Source organism: Pelodiscus sinensis, chromosome 8 (assembly GCF_049634645.1).
Source record: "Pelodiscus sinensis isolate JC-2024 chromosome 8, ASM4963464v1, whole genome shotgun sequence".
NCBI classification, from domain to species: Eukaryota; Metazoa; Chordata; order Testudines; family Trionychidae; genus Pelodiscus; species Pelodiscus sinensis.
The window spans coordinates 1,972,465-1,993,341 of NC_134718.1; the positions used below are offsets into that span (position 1 = coordinate 1,972,465).

The 20,877-nt window shown below is 55.9% G+C and overlaps 1 protein-coding gene across 2 annotated transcripts in view; it reads left to right on the forward strand.

The window, feature by feature from the left end:
* The window catches only part of FBXW4 (F-box and WD repeat domain containing 4), a 95,073-nt gene that overhangs the window by 73,147 nt on the left and 1,049 nt on the right, over nt 1-20,877 (forward strand). The window contains exons 6-7 of one of the 2 annotated variants that reach the window (XM_075934513.1): nt 3,003-3,068; nt 20,733-20,873. In XM_075934513.1, coding sequence (XP_075790628.1) covers nt 3,003-3,068; nt 20,733-20,873 — 207 coding nt within the window. The remainder of the gene's footprint in view (nt 1-3,002; nt 3,069-20,732; nt 20,874-20,877) is intronic. The other variant, XM_075934514.1, reaches the window with a different exon arrangement.

Here is a 20,877-nt window from a genome sequence, read left to right on the forward strand (position 1 = left end):
CTAGACACTGCATTTCTAGTGAGCTTATCGTCAGTGTGCCCTCTAACCTTTTCCATCCATGTGCAGATTTTTTCCAGTAATGCGCAGAATAATTTTTATATGCACCCAGGCATGTGCGGATGTGCACCACCACCAGAAACAAAAACCTAGCTGTTGGTGCTCTGCTGATCAGCTGGGCAGCTGCACAAGCACCCAGCTTACAGGGAATGCTGGCTGTCATGTCTCTTCTTATTGTCTCCTCTCTAAGGTAACAATCCCAATCTTCTCTCGCTCTTCAGAGGAGCCTTTGGTCCTTCTCATCTTTCTCTCCAGCTCCCTTTCCTGAGCTAAGAGTTAATTTAGACCCCTCGAAGGCATATGAGTAGCCTAAGTTTTCCTCCCGATATCCATTGCTTTGTATTTATCGATTTCATTGGCTGCCGCATTGCCCTTTCACCTAGAGCCCGGTTGGTTTTGGGGAAGGGAGCTGGTCTAACAAGTTGGGTCTCTCTACAGGCCAGGTTCAGCAGGGCGAGGAGAGGGGCTTGCCCCATATCACCAGTGATCTGCGTGAGCTCCATTCACTCTCTGGCCTTGAGCAGTCATGGCCTGGCTCTGCTTCCTCCACTGGTCCCCCGGACACCATATCGCGCCGCCCCTGATCTCTGCCGGGAGAGTCCCCCGGCCGCCTGTGGAGGGAGTCTCATTCTGCTGCGTTTTGCGGCCAGACTTTTCTAGAACCGTTGTTAACCCTGTTGTGCCTGCCGAGGCTGGTGGGTGCTGACGTGTCTCTGAGCACTGGCAGCCCCTGCCAGGACTAGGGACACCTTTGCTGAAATGCAGCCCGCGAGCCCTAGCGTGGAACAGCCCTGGGAGTGGGAGAGCGCCGGGGTCGGGCCAGCGAGCAGCGATGTGCAGCTCTCTTTGGCCGATCTCTGTCAAGGTGGGAGCAGGGCGAGGGGCGCTGGGCCGGAGGGAGATCTCTAATCCCAACCACAGGTTGGTTGGCGGTCCGAATGGCAGGGATTAGCACTCGCGGTTCCTCCCACCTCTCCCTTCCTATTGATTTACCTCCATGCTAATTTAGACCTGTGGCTGCGGTCAAAGGGGCCTGTTGCATACCTTCTGTGTCTGCAAAGCCAGGGGCTTCTCTTGTGTTTTTATTTAAAAAGGAAAAAATCTTAAGAACCCAATTGCCCGCTTGACTGGTTCCCGAGCGGCTATTATGTTTTAACCACAGTAATTGGCTTTACTAGTTATTAATGGATTACGTTGGGGGGGCGGGGAAGAGACAAAACCCAACACCTAGCTTTGTAGTTCGAGGCTTCATTGACCAAAATGCTGCCTAGGAAATTGGGGGTCAATTGTGGAGCTGTTGAAGTGACTCAGTTTTGTGCCGCTCTGTACTTAGTGGCCTCTCAGCGTTTCCATCCTGCGGGGCGCTGGCAGGGAGGGTGGACATGGGGCAGGGAGCTTGGTCCTTCAGCACATCCACGTGTGATGCTGGGTCACGTCTGAAAAGCAAATGCTGGGCTGATTTGAGAGTGACCCGATGGCCACCACCCGTTATTTGAAAGAGACTTTCCCCGGCCTCCTGGAGCGGCTGGAGAGCCCAGGGTGCTGGGTCCCCACCCTTCTTGGCGTGCTAGGGTTTGCAGCCAGAGGAGGGCTATACTTTCAGCTGAACATGGGGTGAGAAGACAGAGAATCCAGGGTTCCAACCCAGCTCTACCTCCAGCTTGCTGGGTGACTTGGGCCAGTCCTTTTCCCCTCTCTGCCTCTGTTTCCCTTTCTCTAACATGGAGATAATAACGGTTGCCTACCCCACAGAAGGCTGAAGATAAATGAATTAGTTGAAGCGCTCTGAGCCCCTCCCCAATGGAAACTGATAAATCCAAGGGATTACTTAGCAACTTATTCTGTTTTAACCATGTGGCTGTTCTCAAACGCGATTCCGTATTTGGGTTTGCCCTTTCGGCTGCCACACGTCCTGTGCCGCCCCAGAGAAAATAAAAGCGAAGTTTGGTTCCCATCTGGATTTAGAAATGGGACTCTGTTCTTCTTCGAGTGGCCCCGTGGGTGCTCCACTCTAGGTGTCGGGTCTAGGTTTCTTGCCTTTGGGCTATGCCTATGATTGTGAGGGTTCTGTAGTAAACGAGACTTGCTGGAAGATGAATGTCTAGTGACTCTTGTGGGGAGTTGATTTTCTGGCACCACGTGGAGAATTGCCGCATGCAAGTGGGTTTCTGCAGGCAGAGGTCCAGGGTTGGGTCCTGCCTTATCAGATTGGTTCAAGAAAGACCAGGGACTGTGTGAGATTTCTGGAGCCCAGAGGTCAAGCAGTGCCCCTGGATTTGTGAACTGGCACTGTAGGAAAGTGTGAATGAAGCTAAATTACACGGCGAGAGAGGCCAGTCGGTTATAGTCGTGGGCGTTCTCATGGGCTGCCGGTCGGGCGCTGCTGTGAAAGCTGGCGATCCCATGCCTGGCCATGAAGCTGGCGTTGATGCAGGGTTTACATGTGGTATACAGAGCACATGGGGAGTGTTGTGCAGCACTCTCTGCTGTTCCAGTCCTGGGCTCCTCTGCAGCATCCTGCATCTCGGCCAGCTAGCAGGGAGCTGGGGTAATCGTCCTCTGAGCCAGCCATCCTTCAGAGCCTCCTCCCAGCTCTCCTTGGCCACAGCATCTCTAAAAACAGGGACCGTGGCGTGCCGTGACCACGACTTGTCACACTGACCAGGATGTTCTCATTGGTTCCCTGGGCTCTAGGTTGGTCTCTGCTTCCATCTCTCTCTTGCCTTGTGCTTCGATTGGGAGCTTCTGGGTTTGGCATGCGTATGGCACAGGCACATCCCGGCCCATGGCACAGGCACATCCCGGCCCATGGTGCGGGCTCCTTGGCACTGGGCTACTATGATAGAACAATAACGTTCTCGGGGTCTGTGCTGTGTCTTGCTGGAATTCGAAACGCTCTCCATCCGGCACAGGGAAGTGGCTAACGCTGTTCTCTTTCTTGACAGTTCCTTCGTGACTGGGACAGCTTGCTGTGGGCACACATCCCCTCTGAGAATCTGGGACTTGCAGAGGTGAGCACGTGGCCTGCGCTGACTGGGCATGTTTCATTTGGGAGGTGGTGGGGAGGGAAGACCTGCACACCCAGCCTGGCACCTGCAGCTTGCCAGCTTCACCGGGGAAAAGAAGGCGTGGAGGTCAGCTCTCCCGCCAAGTGACTTTCAGCCCCTCTGAATAAGGGGTGGGGACGTGAGCTTTAGAGTAGTTGCGGGGCAGCTCAGTTTGAGAGAAGGTGCCTACACCCAGTGTGGAGCCGGAGGGAGTATGTGGAGAAAGGGCAAGACGGGGAGCGGGGTGGGACAGATGGGAGGTAGAGGATTTGAGGACAGAGATCGGGAGTTAGGGGAATGATTCAAACTGAAGATGGACATCTAGAAAACTTGCCTGCTGCATATCAGCTGAGCACGGTATCCCAGCGCCAGCTGGCCCACAGCTGTGTGGACTCGGGGGTCTGACGGCCTGGTTCTGCGGAGCAGTTTCTGCTTTGGTGCACCCCGGGGAGGGCTTGGACAGTGACTTGCTAATTTCGTGCGATCACCTTAATGGGCCTTTTCCTTCAGTCTTAGTAAGTCGCAGAGGTGAATGCCCTTCCCCTCAGCAGGGAGGCGGCTGGCGCGTGAGAGGCTGCTCTGAGGACTCGGGGCATGCTGGTTCCAGTCCTGCAGCGGGAAGGGACGGGAAGCATTAGGTTGACTGCCTGGGGGTCTGTGTCCTGAGCAATGAACTGCATACGTATGACAGGGGCCAACGGCCCGGCCCAGCTCAGCTGTACGGGATAGTGTGCTCTGCTTAGGCCTGAAATAGTCAGGGGGAGACCTTGTGTATCTGAGTGAGGGGTACGGGCAGAACTTAAGAACGACCAGACTGGGTCAGACCAAAGGTCCATCTAGCCCAGGGCCCTGTCTGCCCACAGTGGCCAATGCCAGGTGCCCCAGAGGGAGGGATCATAACAGGTAATCCTCATGTGATTCCTCTCCTGCCACCCACCTCCAAACAAAGAGTCTAGGGACATCATTTCTGCCCATCTGGCTAATTGCTATTGATGGACCTAACCTCTGTGAATCTATCTAGCTCTTTTTTGAACCCTGTTAAAGTTCTAGCCTTCACCGCATCCTCTGGCGAGGAGTTCCACAGGTTGAGTATGCACTGAGTGAAGAAAAACTTCCTTTTGTTTGTTTTAAACCTGCTGCCTATTCATTTCATTTGGTGACCCCTAGTTCTTATATTGTGGGAACAAGTAAATCACTTTTCCTCATTCACTCTTACCACACCAGTCATGATTGTATAGACCTCTGTCATATCCCCCCTTAGTCTCCTCTTTTCTAAGCTGAAATGTCCCAGACTCTTTAATCTCTCTTCATATGGGACCCATTCCAAACCCCTCAGTATTTTTGTTGCCCTTTTCTGAACCTTTTCCAATGCCAATAGATCTTTTTTGAGATAAGGTGACCACATCTGTACCCAGTATTCAAGATGTGGACGTACAATGGTTTTATATAGAGGCAATAAAATATTTTCTGTCTTATTCTCTATCCCTTTTTAAATGACTCCTAACATGCTGTTTGCTTTTTTGACTGCCGCTGCACACCGAGTGGATATTTTCAGAGAACTAGCCACAGTGACTCCAAGATCTCTCTTGAGTAGTTGTAGCCAAATTAGTCCCCATCATATTGTATATATAGTTGGGATGATGTTTTCCAATATGCATTACTTTACATTTATCAACATTAAGTTTCATTTGCCACTTTGTTGCCCAATCACTTAGTTTGGGGAGATCTTTTTGAAGCTCTTCACAGTCTGTTTTGGTCTCAAGTATCTTGAGCAGTTTGACAGATGTATTGGAGCATAAGCTTTCACGGGCAAAGACCCACTTCGTCAGATGTTGCATCTCATTGTTTATGCAGATTCAGACTAATACAGCTACCCCTCTGATATTTCAGCAGTTTGGTATCTGCAGATTTTGCTACCTCCCTGTTTACCCCTTTCTCTAGATCATTTATAATTAAGTTCAATTGGATGGGTCCCAGGACAGACCCTTGGGGGACCCCACTAGTTACCTCTCTCCATTCGGAAAACTTATCATTTATTCCTACCCTTTGTTTCCTGTCTTTTAACCAGTTCTCAATCCATGAAAGGACCTTCCCTCTTATCCTATGACAACTTCCTTTACTTAAGAGTCTTCGGTGACGGACTTTGTCAAAGGCTTTCTGGAAATCTAAGTATACTATATCTACTGGATCCCCCTTGTCCATGTGTTTGTTGACCCCCCTCAAAGAACTCTAGCAGATTAATAAGGCAGGATTTCCCTTTACAGAAACCATGTTCACTTCCCCCAACAGATTACGTTCATCTATGTGGCTGGCAATTCTGTTCTTTAAAATATTTCAACCAATTTGCCTGGTACTGACATTAGACTTACCAGGATCACCTCTAGAACTCTTTTTAAATATTGGTGTCACATTAGCGATCTTCCAGAAGCTGGTTTAAGGGATAGGTTACAAACCACAGTTTATAGTTCCGCAATTTCTTTCAGAACTCTTGGGTGAATGCTGTCTGGTCCCGGTGACTTGTTACTGTTCAGTTTATCAGTTTGTTCCAAAACCTCCTCTAATGACACCTCAATCTGGGACAATTACTTCAGATTTGTCACCTAAAAAGAATGGCTCAGGTTTGGGAATCTCCCTGATATCCTCAGCCATAAAGATTAAAGCAAAGAATTCATTTAGCTTCTCCGCAATGACCTTATTGTCTTTGAGTGCTCCTTTGGCATCTCGATCGACCAGGGGCCCCACTGGTGGTTTACTCAGCTTCCTGCTTCTGATGTACTTAAAAACATGTTGGTATTACTTTCTGAGTTCTTGGCTAGCTGTTCTTCAAACTCCTTTTTGGCTGTTTTTATGATATTTTTACACTTAATTTGACAACGTTTATGGTCCTTTCTATTTTCCTCACTAGGATTTCCACTTTTTAAAAGATTTTTTTTTAATCTCTCACTGCTTCTTTTGCTTGGCTGTTAAGCCACAGTGGCACTTTTTGGTGCTCTTACTGTGTTTTTTAATTTGGGGTATACATTTAGGTTGGGCCTCTAGTCTGGTGTCTCTGAAAAGTTTCCATGCAGCTTGCAGAGATTTTACTTCTGTCACTGGACCTTTTAATTTCTGTTTAACTAACCTCCTCATTTGTGTGTAGTTCCCCTTTCTGAAATTCAACGCCGCAGTGTTGGGTTGCTGAGGTGTTTTTCCTGTCACAGGGATGTTCAATTTTATTACATTATGGCCACTATTCCCAAGCAGTCCAGTTATATTCACCTCTTGGACCAGATCCTGAGCTCCACTTAGGACTAAATCAAGAATTAGCTCTCCCTTGTGGGTTCCAGAACCAGCTGCTCCAAGAAGCAGCCATTGAAGGTATCTCTGCATCCCGTCCTGAGGTGATGTGTATCCAGTCGCTATGGGGATAATTGAAACCCTCCACTATCATCTAGCTTTATATTTTGATAGCCTCTCTAATCTCCCTTAGCATTTCATAGTCACTAGCACTGTCCTGATCAGGTGGTCGATAATAGAGCCCTACTGCTATATTCTTATTATTGGAGCATGGAATTACTAGCCATTAGAGATTCTGAGGAACATTTTGGCTCATTTATTATTTTTACTTCATTTGATTCTGCATTTTCTTTCACGTATAGGGTCACTCCCCCACCAGCATAACCTGTTCTGTCCTTCTGCTAGATTTTGTACCCTGGTATGACTGTGTCCCATTGATTGTCCTCATGCCACCAAGTTTCCATGATGCCTGTTCTATCAGTATCCTCCTTTAAAATGAGGCACTCGAGTTCACCCCTCTTATTATTTAGACTTCTAGCATTTGTCTATAAGCATTTGAATAATTTGTCATTATTTATCTGTCTGCTATTTCCTGATGTGTTAGACTCTTTTTCATTTGATTGTATCTCATCTGATCCGATCCACACTTCCATCCTCTCCTCTTGACTAGAACACAGAGCATCTCTATTAATAGACCCTCTCCTAAGAGATGTCTCGGTCCAATCCATATGCTCCTCCGCACCCATTGGCTTTCCCCCAACTCTTAGTTTAAAAGCTGCTCTACAACCTTGTTAATGTTAAGTGCCAGCAGTCTGGTTCCATTGTGGTTTAGGTGGATCGCCTCTGTCCTGTATAGGCTCCCCCATCCCAAAAGCGTCCCCAGTTCCTAATAAATCTAAACCCCTCCTCTCCACACCACTGTCTCGTCCGTGCATTGAGACTCTGACGCTCTGCCTGCCTTCCCGGCCCTGCGCATGGAACTGGAAGCATTTCAGAGAACACTACCACAGAGATCCTGTATTTCAGTCTTTCCTAGCAGCCTAAATTTGGTCTCCGGTAGTGGCGTCTTTCAGTAGTGCCAAGCTTGGCTGGCAGGCAGGTCACAGTAGAGGCATGGTCTAGCCAGCGGGGTAGCACAGAGGGCTGATGCATCCCTCTTCGCCCCTCCCAGCTGGAGTGCAACCGCGGGCCCTGCTTGTGGAGCATGCGGAGAGCCGGGGTGGGCTGGAGTCGAGAAAATTCACTGATGCAAGCCTCAGGATGGGGAGCCCGCTTCAGTGGACCAGCAAGTGGCCACTGGTGAAATGAATGGCTAGGGTGGAAAGCAAAGCAGCTCTGTGGGTGGAAGACTCAATCCCAGCCGTTCTCAACCTCTCTGTGTAACGTCCCTCTCCCCAGCTAAGAGACACCTTTCCCGAGCCCATCGGCATCGCCTCTGTGCTGGCCACAGCAGCGTGGAGGGAAAAGCACGCGGGGTCTGTGCACGCTGTCTCCACTGTGCTGCCAGCCTAGCTGGCACCGGGCGCCAGAGACCACACGTCCCTGGCTCTCTAGAAGTGGCAGAGTCTCTTGAGCTGGCATGTCCTTTGCAAACGTGACTGCTCAGAGCCATCGGCGAGGGTTGAAGGGCAGCGTCTGCGCAGAGTGTTTCTGCTGCCAGCAGCTAGGTGGGGAGGCCAGACAGTGGGAATGTGGAACCCCAGGCCCAGGGGCCGGATGCAGCCCCTGGCTTGCTTGGATCCAGCCCCGAGGCTCAGCACTGGGCAGCCTGTGCTGGCGTTCCAGCCCCCCGTCTGCAGGGTGTACGTTTCCGTTGGGCCTCTCGTATGGTGTCTTTGAAAAGTTTCCAGGCAGCTTCCCCTTTCCCTTTTAAGTTCTCTTTCACCGACCTCCTCGTTCGTGTGCAGTTCCCCTTTCTGAAATTAAACGTCACAGTGTTGGGCTGCTGAGGTGGTTTTCCTATCACAAGGATGGTACATTTTATTGCACGATGATCACCATTTCCCAGTGGTCCAGTTATATCCTTGGACCAGATCCGGTGCTCCACGTAGGATTAAATCAAGAATGGCCTCTCCTCTTGTGGGTTCCAGAACCAGCTGCTCCAAGAAGCAGCCATTTAAGTTGTCAAGAAATGTTCTCTCTGCATCCCATCCTGAGGTGAGGTGTGTTGAAATCCCCCACTATTACCGAGTTTTTTAGTTTGATACATTCTCTTATCTCCCTTAGCATTTCCTAGTCACTATCCCCATCCTGGTCAGGTGGGCGGCTGTGCATCCCTACGGCTATATTCGTATTCGTAGAGCATGGAATTCTGCAGAACAGTTTGGCTCATTTAAGATTTTTACTTTGTTTGATTCTGTGTTTTCTTTCACACATAGTGCCCCTCCCCCACCAGCATAACCTGTTCTGTCCTTCTGATCGATTTTGTACCCCACTGATTGTCCTCATTCCACTGAATTTCTGTGGGGCCTGTTCTGTCAATATCTTCATTCAGCACAAGGCGCTATACTTCACCCATTTTATTATGACTTCTAGTGTTTATATATAATCTCTTCAAAAACGTGTAACTACTTAGCTGTCTGCTATTACATGAAGTAGTTGAATGGTTTTCTTTTGCATTTGTCTGTTTCTGATCAGATTTGACCCATATTTTATCAGCTTCCATCCTCTCCTCCTTACTAGGACACTGAGAATCTCTATTCATAGACCCTCCCCTAAGGGATGTCTCTGTCTGATTCATGTGCTCCTCTGCCCCTGTTGACTTTGACCCAGCCCTTAGTTTAAAAACTTGGCTACGACCTTTTTAATTTTGAGTGCCAGCAATCTGCTTCCATTTTGGTTTAGATGGAGCCCATCCTTCCTGTCGCAAAAAAGCAAACCTGATTCTGGGCTGCATTAACAGGAGTGTTGTGTGCGAGACACGAGACGTCATTCTTCCACTCTACCCTGCGCTGATTAGGCCTCAGCTGGAGTATTGTGTCCAGTTCTGGGCACCACATTTCAGGAAAGATGTGGAGAAATTGGAGAGGAGAAGAGTCCAGAGAAGAGCAACAAAAATGATGAAAGGTCTAGAGAACATGAGCTATGAGGCAAGGCTGAAGGAATTGGGTTTGTTTAGTTTGGAAAAGAGAAGACTGAGAGAGGACATGATCGCAGTTGTCAAGTACCTAAAAGGGTGTTACAAGGAGGAGGGGGAAAAATTGTTCTCCTGCGGACAGGACAAGAAGCAATGGGCTTAAACTGCAGCAAGGGAGGTTTAGGTTGGACATCAGGAAAATCTTCCTACCTGTCAGGGTGGTTAAACACTGGAATCCCCATCCCTGGAGATATGGAAGAGCAGGTTGGACAGACACCGGTCAGGGATGGGCCTAGACAGTGCTTGGTCCTGCCATGAGGGCAGGGGACTGGCCTTGCTGACCACTTGAGGTCCCGTCCGGTGCTAGGAGTCTATGATTGTGATGTTCTGACTCAGTGTGTCTGTCCTTGTGTCCTGAACACTTGGAACATGCAAAGCACCGTGCTGTCCTTTCATAACCCTGCAGCCTTCTCCTCCCCCGGGGCACATGGGTCCTGAGACTTGGGAGAAGTCAGGCTAACTGAGCGAAGGTTAAACAGCCGCTTCTCTCTTCCTTTCAAATACCTGCAATCTTCCCTTTCAAAGCATATATGGCAGCTTGGCTTGGCTTTTTTTTTTTTTTTTAAAGAACCCTCTAATTTCTCTTTCGGGTCCCTCCGTCTCCCGAGCCCTTTGAAATCAGCTTTACGCCGTCCCTGACACCAAACTGACACTTTGCGTTTCCCCGCTTCTTCTCCCTTTATGGCAACAGATGTTGAAATTTTGTATCCCTTTTATCTGCCCCTCTTTGCCCTCTTCCTGTAATTAGGTTTCCCTTGTTCGCAGTACAAAGTGGGCTGGTATGCTGCCCGGCCTCTTGAGCCATTGTGTCTGAGCACATGCAGGCTTTTTTTTTTTTTTTTTCCAGAGAAGTCCCTTCCCCCTTAAGTGGTAGGGGTGGTGTGGACGAAGGCCGCAGCTTTTTTTGTTCTCCATTTATCTCTGCCACCTTTTCAAAGGGATGAAAGTGGGCGAGGGAGCAGCGAGTTGTGTTTCTTGACCCAGCCAGGCCTCCTCTTCAGGTGTTCCAGGCAGGGCCCCTTTGATGTCAGTGGGACGCTAGCGCCGTGCACAAAGCCAGGTGAGAGGTGCGGGCCTTCCCAAAAGCTGCAGGGGAGTTCCAGGTGCGCGCCGCAGGGCGGGGAAGCTTCCTGCAGGTTAGGCAGGCTCAGCAAGGCACCTGTGGGCCACAGGGCTCCGCCATGAAGCAGGAGCGGCCGCCCGGACGGAGGCGCTGTACTGCCAGCTTGCTGCATTCGCTGCTGCTCAGCATGTTGACCGATCCAGTTGAGTGCCCGGTTGGGTAACGAGAGTCACATCCCCTCCGCACTTGCAGGGGTGGAGCTGATGCACTATCAGGTCTCCCAGCCCTTTAATTCTGGGTATGTCTGTGGCTTGGAAGAGAAAGAGCAAAGGCACCGGAGCAGCTGTCAGCAGGGATGTCCAAGGGCTGTCCCCTTTCTGGACAGTCTGAGTAAGGGGGGGCGGGTGCTTTAGTCATTTTAGGAACAGCGAGGGACATTGACCAGGACTGATGATTCCCATTTGAAACTCGCTGCCTGAACCTGCAAGACCGTACTTGGTGTAGTCCCACTAATTCACTGGGCCGAGTTGGGTGGGACAGGGTGCTCGGGAGAATAAGGGCTCACAGGATCAAATCCTAGTAATAAGCCATATTTGTAATATTTCATAGAAACCTTCCGTGCAGAGGGATGGGTTTGAGTACCCAGTGGAAGTTTCAGGTCTGTGTCGTCAGTTACATTCCACCAAAGCCCTGCAGAAAGCAAAATGCTTATAGCTTGGAGAGTCTGCCCCAGTGTGTTCAGAGCCCTGGGGAATCCTCCGGGATTTTAGGGCTCCGGGAGGAAACCAATGATGTCATTTTGATGTGGAGCATCCCACAGGGGGAGGGGAGGGAGGTTGCTGGCAGAAATTCTCACCAGAATAAGCCATATAAACCGGCTCCCTCCGGAGAGCCCAGAATGGCCAGAGCTTGCCGAGAGGAGGGGATAAGAGGTAGACTGATAGACGTTCTGACAGGACTGCTGCTTTTTAGGGTTCTGGGGGAGGCAGGGACTCTGAAATGGCTGTAGACCCCGAATTCACCCAACCTCCCCCCGTTCCTTGGTTTGGCTGGTCGTTATTGCCTGGGCTTACGCTGTGCTGACGTGGAGCATGTTTGGTTTGCTCCAGGTAGCTGGTTCCTTTGATGAAGCCCCATTTCTGATGCCGCTTTGTGTGTCCTGGGATGATGCAGGGAATGGAAGTCCCAGATTGTCCCACCGTCTCTAACTAAAAAGGGCTGGTGGGGCAGGAGGCCATGTGGTCTAGTGGAGATGGGGGGTCTATATCCAGCTCTCCCTGACCCGCTCTGTGACCGTGTGTAGGTAACATCCCCTCTCTTCCCCTGCCTGTCTCTTGTCTGTAGGCTCTGGGGGGCAGAGCCTCTGGGTGCTTGGTACGTCACGCAGTGGTAGGACTCTCCTCTCGGGTAGGCCCTTCAGCGTTCCTGCTGTAGAAATGTTCCTAATGCAGAGGCCGCACTGCAGGGCTGTAACCCGTGGGAAGAGTGGGTCCTGGGTCTAGTTACAAGAAAAATGGCACCTGTTAGAGCCAGCAATCCTATTGGTGCCTGTGAGAGGTGAAGGCAGGAAGAAATGGCTCTTCTGCCTCCAGGCCTGAACTGATTGCCTGAGAGATCAGGCAGGAATTTCAGGACGGAAGGAAGGAAGGAAGGAACCCTCCAGTTCCCCAGGTGACCCAAGGGCATCACCTGAGTCTTTCTTGCCTCCCTCTGAGGCATCCAGGCATTGGCAGAGGCAGGAGACTGGCTGCGATGGGCCAGCTCTCTGATCCCATGTCGCGTGGACCGCAGCTCGCTCTGCAGCCCCTCTTGTGCACTCCCCTGGCTGTATCCCGAGGCACGGCTCTCGTCTGAGCCTGTGCTGCCTTTTCCTGCCCTCTCGTTAGTCTCCAGGACCAGGTGTGGGCACGGTTGTTCTCTCTTGCTGGCGATTTTCACGTCGGGCCCTCACTGCAGTGGGCACAGGCTCCTCCCTCGCCCGGGTTGTCCTGTGGCTTCCCAGGCTTATTCCTCCCTGTCACAAGGTAACATTTTTGAGGCTAAACCGCATCTAGTCTTAGGTTCTCAGTGCAGCTTCAGCCCTCTCCTGCCCTGGGGTTAGTGTGTGTCCTGGAGCACAGACTTCCCTTTCGCACCCTCTGCGACGCATGTACCACAACTTGGCAGCATCTGAAACAAACGAGTGTGTGCGTGGGGGGTGAAGGCGTGCTGCACGTTGATCAGTTTCATGCACGTGAGCCCCAGCAATCTTTATCTTTCCCTGGGACGAGAGCGAATCGCCAGCAGCCAGGGAGAAGAATGGGAAAGAGTGAATGAGGAACCCCCTCTGCCGCGGGTTAGCGCCAGCTCATTTAAACAGATGGCTTTGTTGGGATTGGGAGTCTCCATTTGTGTTGTCTGCCCACTAAAGGAGACCTCCAGAGCTCTGTCCCGAAAGGAGCCATACAGTGGCTTATTCCCACACAAGTGGTGCAAATGGCAAGAGGCTCTGAGAATTCCCTGCCTCTTTCCCTCCTCTCCCCCCGCCCCCCCCCCCCCAGAAATCACAGTTTGAGAGAATCCCTCCCCACTCCTCCCGTTGGGAAGAAAGGCCAAGAGACATTCTTGACATTCTTGGCAGAGAAAAAGGGTTAAATGTCTGAATTTGGGGGTCACCGTGTTATACAAATTGCAATCTAATCGTTTTTACAAGCACACACGTGTGCTCAGAAAAGGAGACAGGGACAAGGCAGACAAGGGGACAGACAGCTTTTTTGTCCTTTTCCCCCCAAGGCTCCAGGCTATTGTCGGGTCCCTGTCTCTCCCCCTCCTCCGCCCCGAGAGGGAGAACATTGGGTTTATCGTTAAATTGGTCCGTAAAGCAGAGGGCTTGGTGCCACTTCTGTTTGTTTTCCCAAATAAAAGCCCCAGCGGGGTCCCCTTTGCACCGTGGTGGCTTTATTTGAAGAAACTGGCTTTTTCCCATAGCCCAGCGTGTCAGTTTATCCTCTGAACTTAACCTTACGGGAACCCGGACAACAAAAACTCACAGGGTCCCAGAGCAGGAAAGGGAAAGAAATTGTATCTTTTTATTGGACCATTTAAAGTGTGTGTGGGCCAATTCAGAGAAAGCCGAAGAAAAGAGGGCAGAACGGCTCCCCTCCCCTGGTGGTATCATCGCCCCCCTCTTGCCCCCCATGGAAAAGCTTGCCTCCCTCCAGCTGGCACTGGGAACATCGCTAGCAGGGCGCCGTGGGGCTCAAACGGGCTCTGCAAACTCAGCGGGTTTGTCCCCTTTGTTAGCGCCGCACCTTGGAACGCTTCTCCCTCCGGTGGCCCGTTTCGGATCGAGACGCTGCCATAGCGTCTAAGCCGGGGTGTTCCCCCGGGCCGATGGGCCTCCGGGGCGAGAAACAGTAACGCTGCAAAGACAAGTGAAAATCACCTGGGGGAGGTTCCTTGGTGTGCGTCTGGGCCGTGCCTCTGCCTGGCACCTGTTAAGTGTGAATTTCCCCTTGTGCTCTCCTCTGCAGCTCACTTGGCCTTGTGGGGCCTTTGCCAAGTGTGCTCCCTGGGACTGGGCGAGCAGCACGCTGTGCCTCCTTTGATTCGGTGACTCCTGCTCTCTCCCCCTTTTTGCCGTTATCGGCGGGCAGGGTTCTGTTTTTCTCCAGTGGACGTGTTCATTGGTCCCCATCACCTGCCCTGGACCCTTGTTTTCATGCTGTAGCTCATTCACAATTGGTTGGTTGCGAGAGTTTGCTATTTGCAATCCAGTCCCTCTGCCGGGGTTAGGTCTCAGGGGATGCAGGTTGCACGGACCCACCGTTCCGTTCCTGGTTGGTGGAGGAACATAAATACTGGCAGCCGATTTCCAGAGCGAGTGCCTGTTGCCAGCACACACTCTCTGTTCTGTGTTCAATTAACTGTTTCCCTGAACACGCCTGCCAATGGATTCTGGACGCTCTTTGTAGGATGTGAACGTGGCGGGGCTGCGGGTGCCAAGGAATCAAGCAATCTAAAAATCGGAAGCATTGAGCGGAGCGTTACTTGTAGCTTTATGGCCAAGAGCCAGGTTAAATTTGTCTCTCAGGAACTCCTGAAGACCTAGTGCAGCTGAGTAGAGTGCGGCGCGAGAGCTCCTTGCGGTTTCAGCACCTGTTGGTTAGAAGATCTGGAAACCCTAAACATGACAATTACAGCAAGAATTCCTTGGGGGGTTGAAGGAAGTTTTCACGTCATGGTGGATGAAATGGAAACGATCTCACAGGCCCTGGCTTGAGAAACTGCATTTGGGCCCAAGCGAGCGCCGCTTAATTGTAACAAGGGTGGGTTGAACCCTTGGGCGTGTCCAGTCTCTGACGTACTTTTCGTCCTTGCACACCCCAAGTCCCAAAGCACTGGGCCTTGCCCCTTCCATGCCCCAAAGCCCCTTCCGGAAGCGGAGGAGGCGGGATAGGCTCATGCCACCCCATGCACTAAATCAGGAAGCGGAGGCGATGGGCTCTCCCCTGCTCCGTTTCCCTTAGGCCCAGCTCAGGGCTGGAACTTTCTTGGCTCGGCCAAATACTGGGACTTGCCCGAGCACTAAAGCTTCTGGTGCTTCCCTGGGCCGTGCAGGGCGGGAGCCGGCCTTGTCACGGCACTGAGGGCTCAGGTCGGAGCCCCGCATGCACCTCCTCGCACTGCAGCGCCTTCCCGATGTGCAGGGCGGGGCACCCCAGAGCGCTAGCTAGGCCCGCCGGCCGTGGGCCTGGGCCGAGGAGAGATGGCAACCCTCAGGCTGCCGCTTCCTGCCCTGGGCCGCGTGGCTCAGTACCTGGCACTTCCTCTTTCGTTGGGTTCGGAGACGTGTCCGAAGGCTTCCCGGAGCAGTGGGCCCGGCTGAGCCGTGGCAGCAGCCGTTTATCGGGCGCGTGTGGCTGGCTTGTGACTTTCGTTAACTGATTGCGTTTCCTTGAGCTTGTCCCTGGCGCCACGGAGCGGTGCTTAGAGCCAGGCCGGGGAGGTCCGTATCTAACCAGTGCGGCTGAGCCCCCCAGCGCGTGGGCCCAGGGAAGTGAAGGCAGCTCGCTGCGGGAGGCAGCGCGTCGCAGGGCAGTCAGGCGAGGCCAGGCCAGGCCGGGGAGGTCCGTATCTAACCAGTGCGGCTGAGTCCCCCAGCGCGTGGGCCCAGGGAAGTGAAGGCAGCTCGCTGCGGGAGGCAGCGCGTCGCAGGGCAGTCGGGCGAGGCCAGGCCAGGCCGGGGAGGTCCGTATCTAACCAGTGCGGCTGAGTCCCCCAGCGCGTGGGCCCAGGGAAGTGAAGGCAGCTCGCTGCGGGAGGCAGCGCGTCGCAGGGCAGTCGGGCGTGGCCAGGCCAGGCCGGGGAGGTCCGTATCTAACCAGTGCGGCTGAGTCCCCCAGCGCGTGGGCCCAGGGAAGTGAAGGCAGCTCGCTGCGGGAGGCAGCGCGTCGCAGGGCAGTCGGGCGAGGCCAGGCCGGGTTCGTGGCGCTGGGAGCCGCGTGGCTGAGGAACGGCTCGGGGACCTTGCTGCAGGGGCCATGGTTGTGGTGGCTTGTGCCGGGGTGGGGGGCTCCCAGCATGCACCTGGAGCAGGGCCTCCGGTCGGCTCCGGGGTCTGTCCCTGGCAGTGCCACTCACCTGCTGGCACCCATCCCCCGGCGCCGTAAATCCCTTGTGCGGCGGGGCTCCAGCCCGTCCCGCTCTGCGGGCTGCTCCCCCCCCCGAACCTTTCGTCGCCTTCCTCCTTGACTGACAGACAGACAGACATTAGTGACACCTGTCCCGAGGGGCCCAGACAGACGCCCCCGGCCGCCCGCGTGTCAAAGGCTCGTCAGCAGGGGGCACCCAGCAGTGGGGGAAGTACAAAGCCGCCAGGGGCCCCCAGGCGCGTGGCCCCTCCCGAGCGAGGCTGCACGGGGGCAGTGAGAGCGGGCGGAGGGCGGAGGGTTAGCACAAGCCCCTGCTGCAGAGGCCCTGGGTCGCATGGAGAAGGGAGCTGGTCGGAGGGCTGGATGGGGGCCTCCTGGTGGGACAGATCCTGACGGGTGAAGCCTCCAAGCCTGGCTGGGGGCACCGAGCAGTGAGGCTGATGAGAACATTGATCCCCCCCATTCCAGCCTCCTCCGGCCAGAGGGAGGGGCTCCGTGTGGCGGGGAAGCGGGTCGGGGTTCCCCAGGACCGGCGGGAGCAAGGGGGACAGTGAGGCGGACAGGAGAGAGCTGTGGATCCCTGTCCCGACCGGGGACTGGTCTTCGCGGTGGCCTTGGGGGCGCTGCCCCCACACTGGGTGCTAGTGGGAGGCAGCAGGCAGCTCTCCGGGCGTGTGGGGGTGCCGTACTCTCCTGGGCTCCCGCACAACACGGCTTGCTGCTGTCCTGTCCTGTTTGCGCAGGGTCTGTCTGGGCAGGGCCCTTGGGGTCACCCCCAGCGTGCTATGGACGGCGGACCCACAAGCAGCCACGGGGAGCAGCCAGCGAGGGATCCCCTGGCTCGGGCATTGGGGCTGCTGCCCGGAGCTCGCGGCCCTGGCTGGGAAGTGCTCCGTGCGCTCCCCTTTTCCCTGCACGGGAGCCCGGTCCCCGGAGGTGGCGCCGAGCCCTTCAGTGACAGGTCGCCTTTGCACCGCTGTGCTGGCAGGGCTCAGGTTCAAGTCTGGGCGGAGAAGCCGGAGTGGGCTCCGTCTGCCAACACCTCCCCCTCCCCGGCCTGGCTGGTGAGAGACGAGGTGCTGACGGGGGGCAGGAGCTGGAGCAGCAGGCACTGGCGCTCCCCTGGCGGAATTCGGGCTGAGGGGGGCTCTCTGCCCACCCTGCGCGGGTTCCCGGTGGCCCCCGGCCGGTTCCTGGCCTCCCGCAGGTCTGCCTAGCAAGGGTGCTCCTGCTGCCCTTGGGCAGGTCGTGATGCAGCAGTGCTGTCCCAGGAACCGCCCATGCCCCTTCCCTGGGCCGCGCGCGTCCCAGTGGTCCCCTCCAGCCGTGGGATCTGCCCCCTGTGCGTGCAGGAGGGCTGGCCACCCCCAGCCGAGGGCCATCTCCTGCTCTGGCTTCCCCGGGCATTGCTCCAGGCTCCTAGACCGCAGCCAGGCTCTGGCCTCCATCCGGCCCCGGGCTCTTGCACCTGCAGGCCATCCTGTCGCCTGGGAAGGGCCTCTGGCCCCGTTGCCTGAGTAGCACCAAGTGCCGGCAGCGGGGAAGAACAGCCAGGCGCCCGCAGGAGCAGCCCGGGGCTGGGACGCTCGGGGGCAGGCGTCTCGTCTCCTTCATTAGCGCTGCCGCACAGCAGGGACACCGTGCCACCTCAGGGCCCAGGAGCGTAAGCAGCGAGGCCGCCTCTGGGCATCCGATCAGCCTGCCAGCACCGCCCGAGCTCCGCGTACCTCCCCCGCCCAGGCACTTGGCTGCAGGACGGCGCGCTGCACCCTCTCCGCTGGGCCGGGGGGCGGGAGCTGGCCTTGGTCGGCTTGACTCCGCGCAGGGACCGGCTAGTGATTTCCAAGCTAGTTGGGCCTCCGCTCCCGGCTCCGGACTCTTGGAAGCTCTGAAACGCTGCCTCCCTCGCGGCGGTGAGTTTGGCTGGGGGGTCCCGCTGGCCCTGGGGCTGTGGGGTGCAGCGGACAAGGCGTGTGCTGCGGAGACGGGGCTCTGCTTTCCGTCCCCTCGGCCAGCGCCCTTGCGTGCTGAAGAGGCTGCGTGTTTGGGGCAGGGCCCAGCATCTCTGCGGGAGACCCGGGGGCCGGGCTGGAGCAGTAGGTTGCTGATAGGAGCAGATGCGCCCAGCCCAGTCCCACCTCTCCACAGCTGCTTTTGTGCCCGTCTGTCACCTCGGTGCCTCCGTGGAGCCCCAGGCCTAGGCGCGAGTTTTCCCCTGGGCTTCAAGACAAAGCTGAGCCCAGTCGCCCACCCGGGAGCTGAGCTCTGCCTGCCTGTGTGGGGCAGGGGCCGCTCGGTGTGTCTGGGCATCTGCAGAGTGCGTCGCACACACACTGGGGAGGCAGGGACATACCCCCCTTAACAGATGGGAAACTGAGGCACGGGTTATGTGACTCGTCCAAGGGGTTTCAGGAGTCTGGCAAAGCCGGGACCGGTGCCCAGATCTCCCCGGAGTGCCTGAAGGAGAAGGCCAAGCGAGCCCTGCGAGCCCTCACGTGGCGGTCTGAGGGTGTGCGGGCTGCCAGTGCTGTGGCCGGGGGCCGGCTGGACACGCTGCTGCCCCGGGGAGAGAGCAGAACGCCAAAGCTCTGTGCTGTGTCTGGCAGAGGCCACCCAGCCAGGCCAGCCCCAGCTCCTGCTCCTCCCGATCTGCAAGCGCGCCAGCCTCCCGACCTGCCACGGTGCTGGTCTGCCAGAGGGCGGCTGCAGCCCTGCTCGCAAAGGGTTAATGTCTTGCCCAGATCCCTCGCCTGGCGAAACACAAAGTCCAATAACCCGGCACCCCTGGACTCCTGGCGGGGGGGTTAATTCCTGCACTTGATGTTAAGGCTTGGCGCAGAGGTTGCATGGGGGGGCCATCGCTAGGGCTGGCTGGCCTCTCTAAATGGTTGCTAGGGGCCAGGCATCAAGGGCCAGTGTGGTTGCCCACAGTCACGGTCACGGAGGGAATTACACAGCCACAAAGAAGTGGTTCTTCTCCATAATCTGCCCTTTGCAGAGCGGCCGGGGGACGCCGGCCGGCCCCAGCGTGCAGCCAGAGCTGTGATCATAGGAGCGTGCTGGCTGCACAGATCGGGCAGGGGACACCCCTGCTCCCGCCGCTAAGCTGCTTTATCAGCTGGTTCTCTGCCCTGACACAAAGGTGTTTGCTTGTTTTAACATCTCCCGGGACTCCATTGCGCCTTTGTGTGGTCCCCCTCCCCGAGCAGGCTTTAGCCCAGATTACAGACGGAATTAAGGCATTTGGCTGGGCTGCCTCAGAACTGCGTGACACTGGATCAAGGAGCAGAAAGTAACAAAATAACCGGGCGGGGGCTGCCAGTCGCCCCGCCGACGGGCCCATTCTCTCTGCTTTCAAGGGCCCTCCATTGTCCTGCGCCTCGAGGCCGTGGCAGCCGGGCCCGAGCGGCGGGGCTTGAAAAGCAGGTGCTCCAGGGTCCATTGTGTCCACTTTTGATTAGGCCACTAGAAAGCAGACAAGGGAGGTTTGCAGCAGCTGGCCAGGGTCTCCCAGGGCTGCCGGGAAGCCGTGGTGGCTGTATCTGGCCTGTGGGGTACGTGGAGGCAGACAGGAGGGTCGCGCTTGAGACGGGCTAGCCCCTGTCGGGAGCTGCTCCCAGCTTCCCTGTGCTTGATGCAGCACGCGGTCCCCTCCGTCAGGAATAGGCGACCCAAGCCTCCTTGCTCAGCAGCCCGGGGGCTGCCTGCTCCCAGCCATTCGGCGTCCTCCCCACCCGCTCTGGCCTGCTGCTCTCGGCAGCTCTGCAGAGCCAGTCCCGCTGCCCGGCGTTGCCCGGCCCCGGGAATGCGGCACGGCCCAGCTGCTGTCGGGCTCAGGCTGGGAAAGGATCCGGTGGCTCCCGCCTTGCTCCAGGGCAGCGGGGCGAACGGGCCCGAGGACGGGGCGCTGCGGGGCTGCCCCCCGAGGGGTATTGTGCTGGGAGATTGGAGGAGTGCAGAGAAGAGCAAGAGGGAAGTTCTGGGGCTGGTGGTGCCTGTCAAGGCTGCAGCTTGTCACGGTGCTGAGTGGGGGGGGGCTGCAGACCTGGCTGGCCTGGTGGGAGAAGGGCGAGACCCACACTGGCCGGCGAGAGGGGGTGGGAGGCAGAACATTCCAGGTGTGTGTCCCTGCGTTTCCCGTCACCAAAGTAGCCGGTCCTAGAAGCCGGGCTGCACACTCGCCCGCTCTCCAAGGCCTGTGGTTCTTGTGGCGGGTTGTGGGCGGCGGGGCCGGTGCGGAGTGTGTGCTACGAGGCTGGGGCTGCCTGCTGCAGAGCCGCTGCGGGTTCACGGGCGTCTGCAGGCCGTGAGGCGCTGTCCTGTCGTCCCTCTGCCGGGCGAGTCGGAGGAGCCGCCAAGAAGGTGGGCTGGAGCCGGGCCACCTCCCGGCAGCAGGGGCGAGCTCAGGGACGCTGGAGGCTCTGACGTCAGGGGCTCTCGCTGTTCCCGCTCGGGGCAGAGGGCAGCAGTGCCACGCCGAGCCCTGGTGCTGGGCTGACTCCCCCGCCTGTCTCTTTCAGCGGGCAGCTGGCCACCTGCCTAGGGACTGACTTCCACCGAGGGGCCGGAGTCCTGGATGTCTGCTACGAAACGCCCTTCACCCTCCTGTCCTGCGGCTACGACACCTACATCCGGTCCTGGGACCTGCGCGCCAGCACGAGGTAA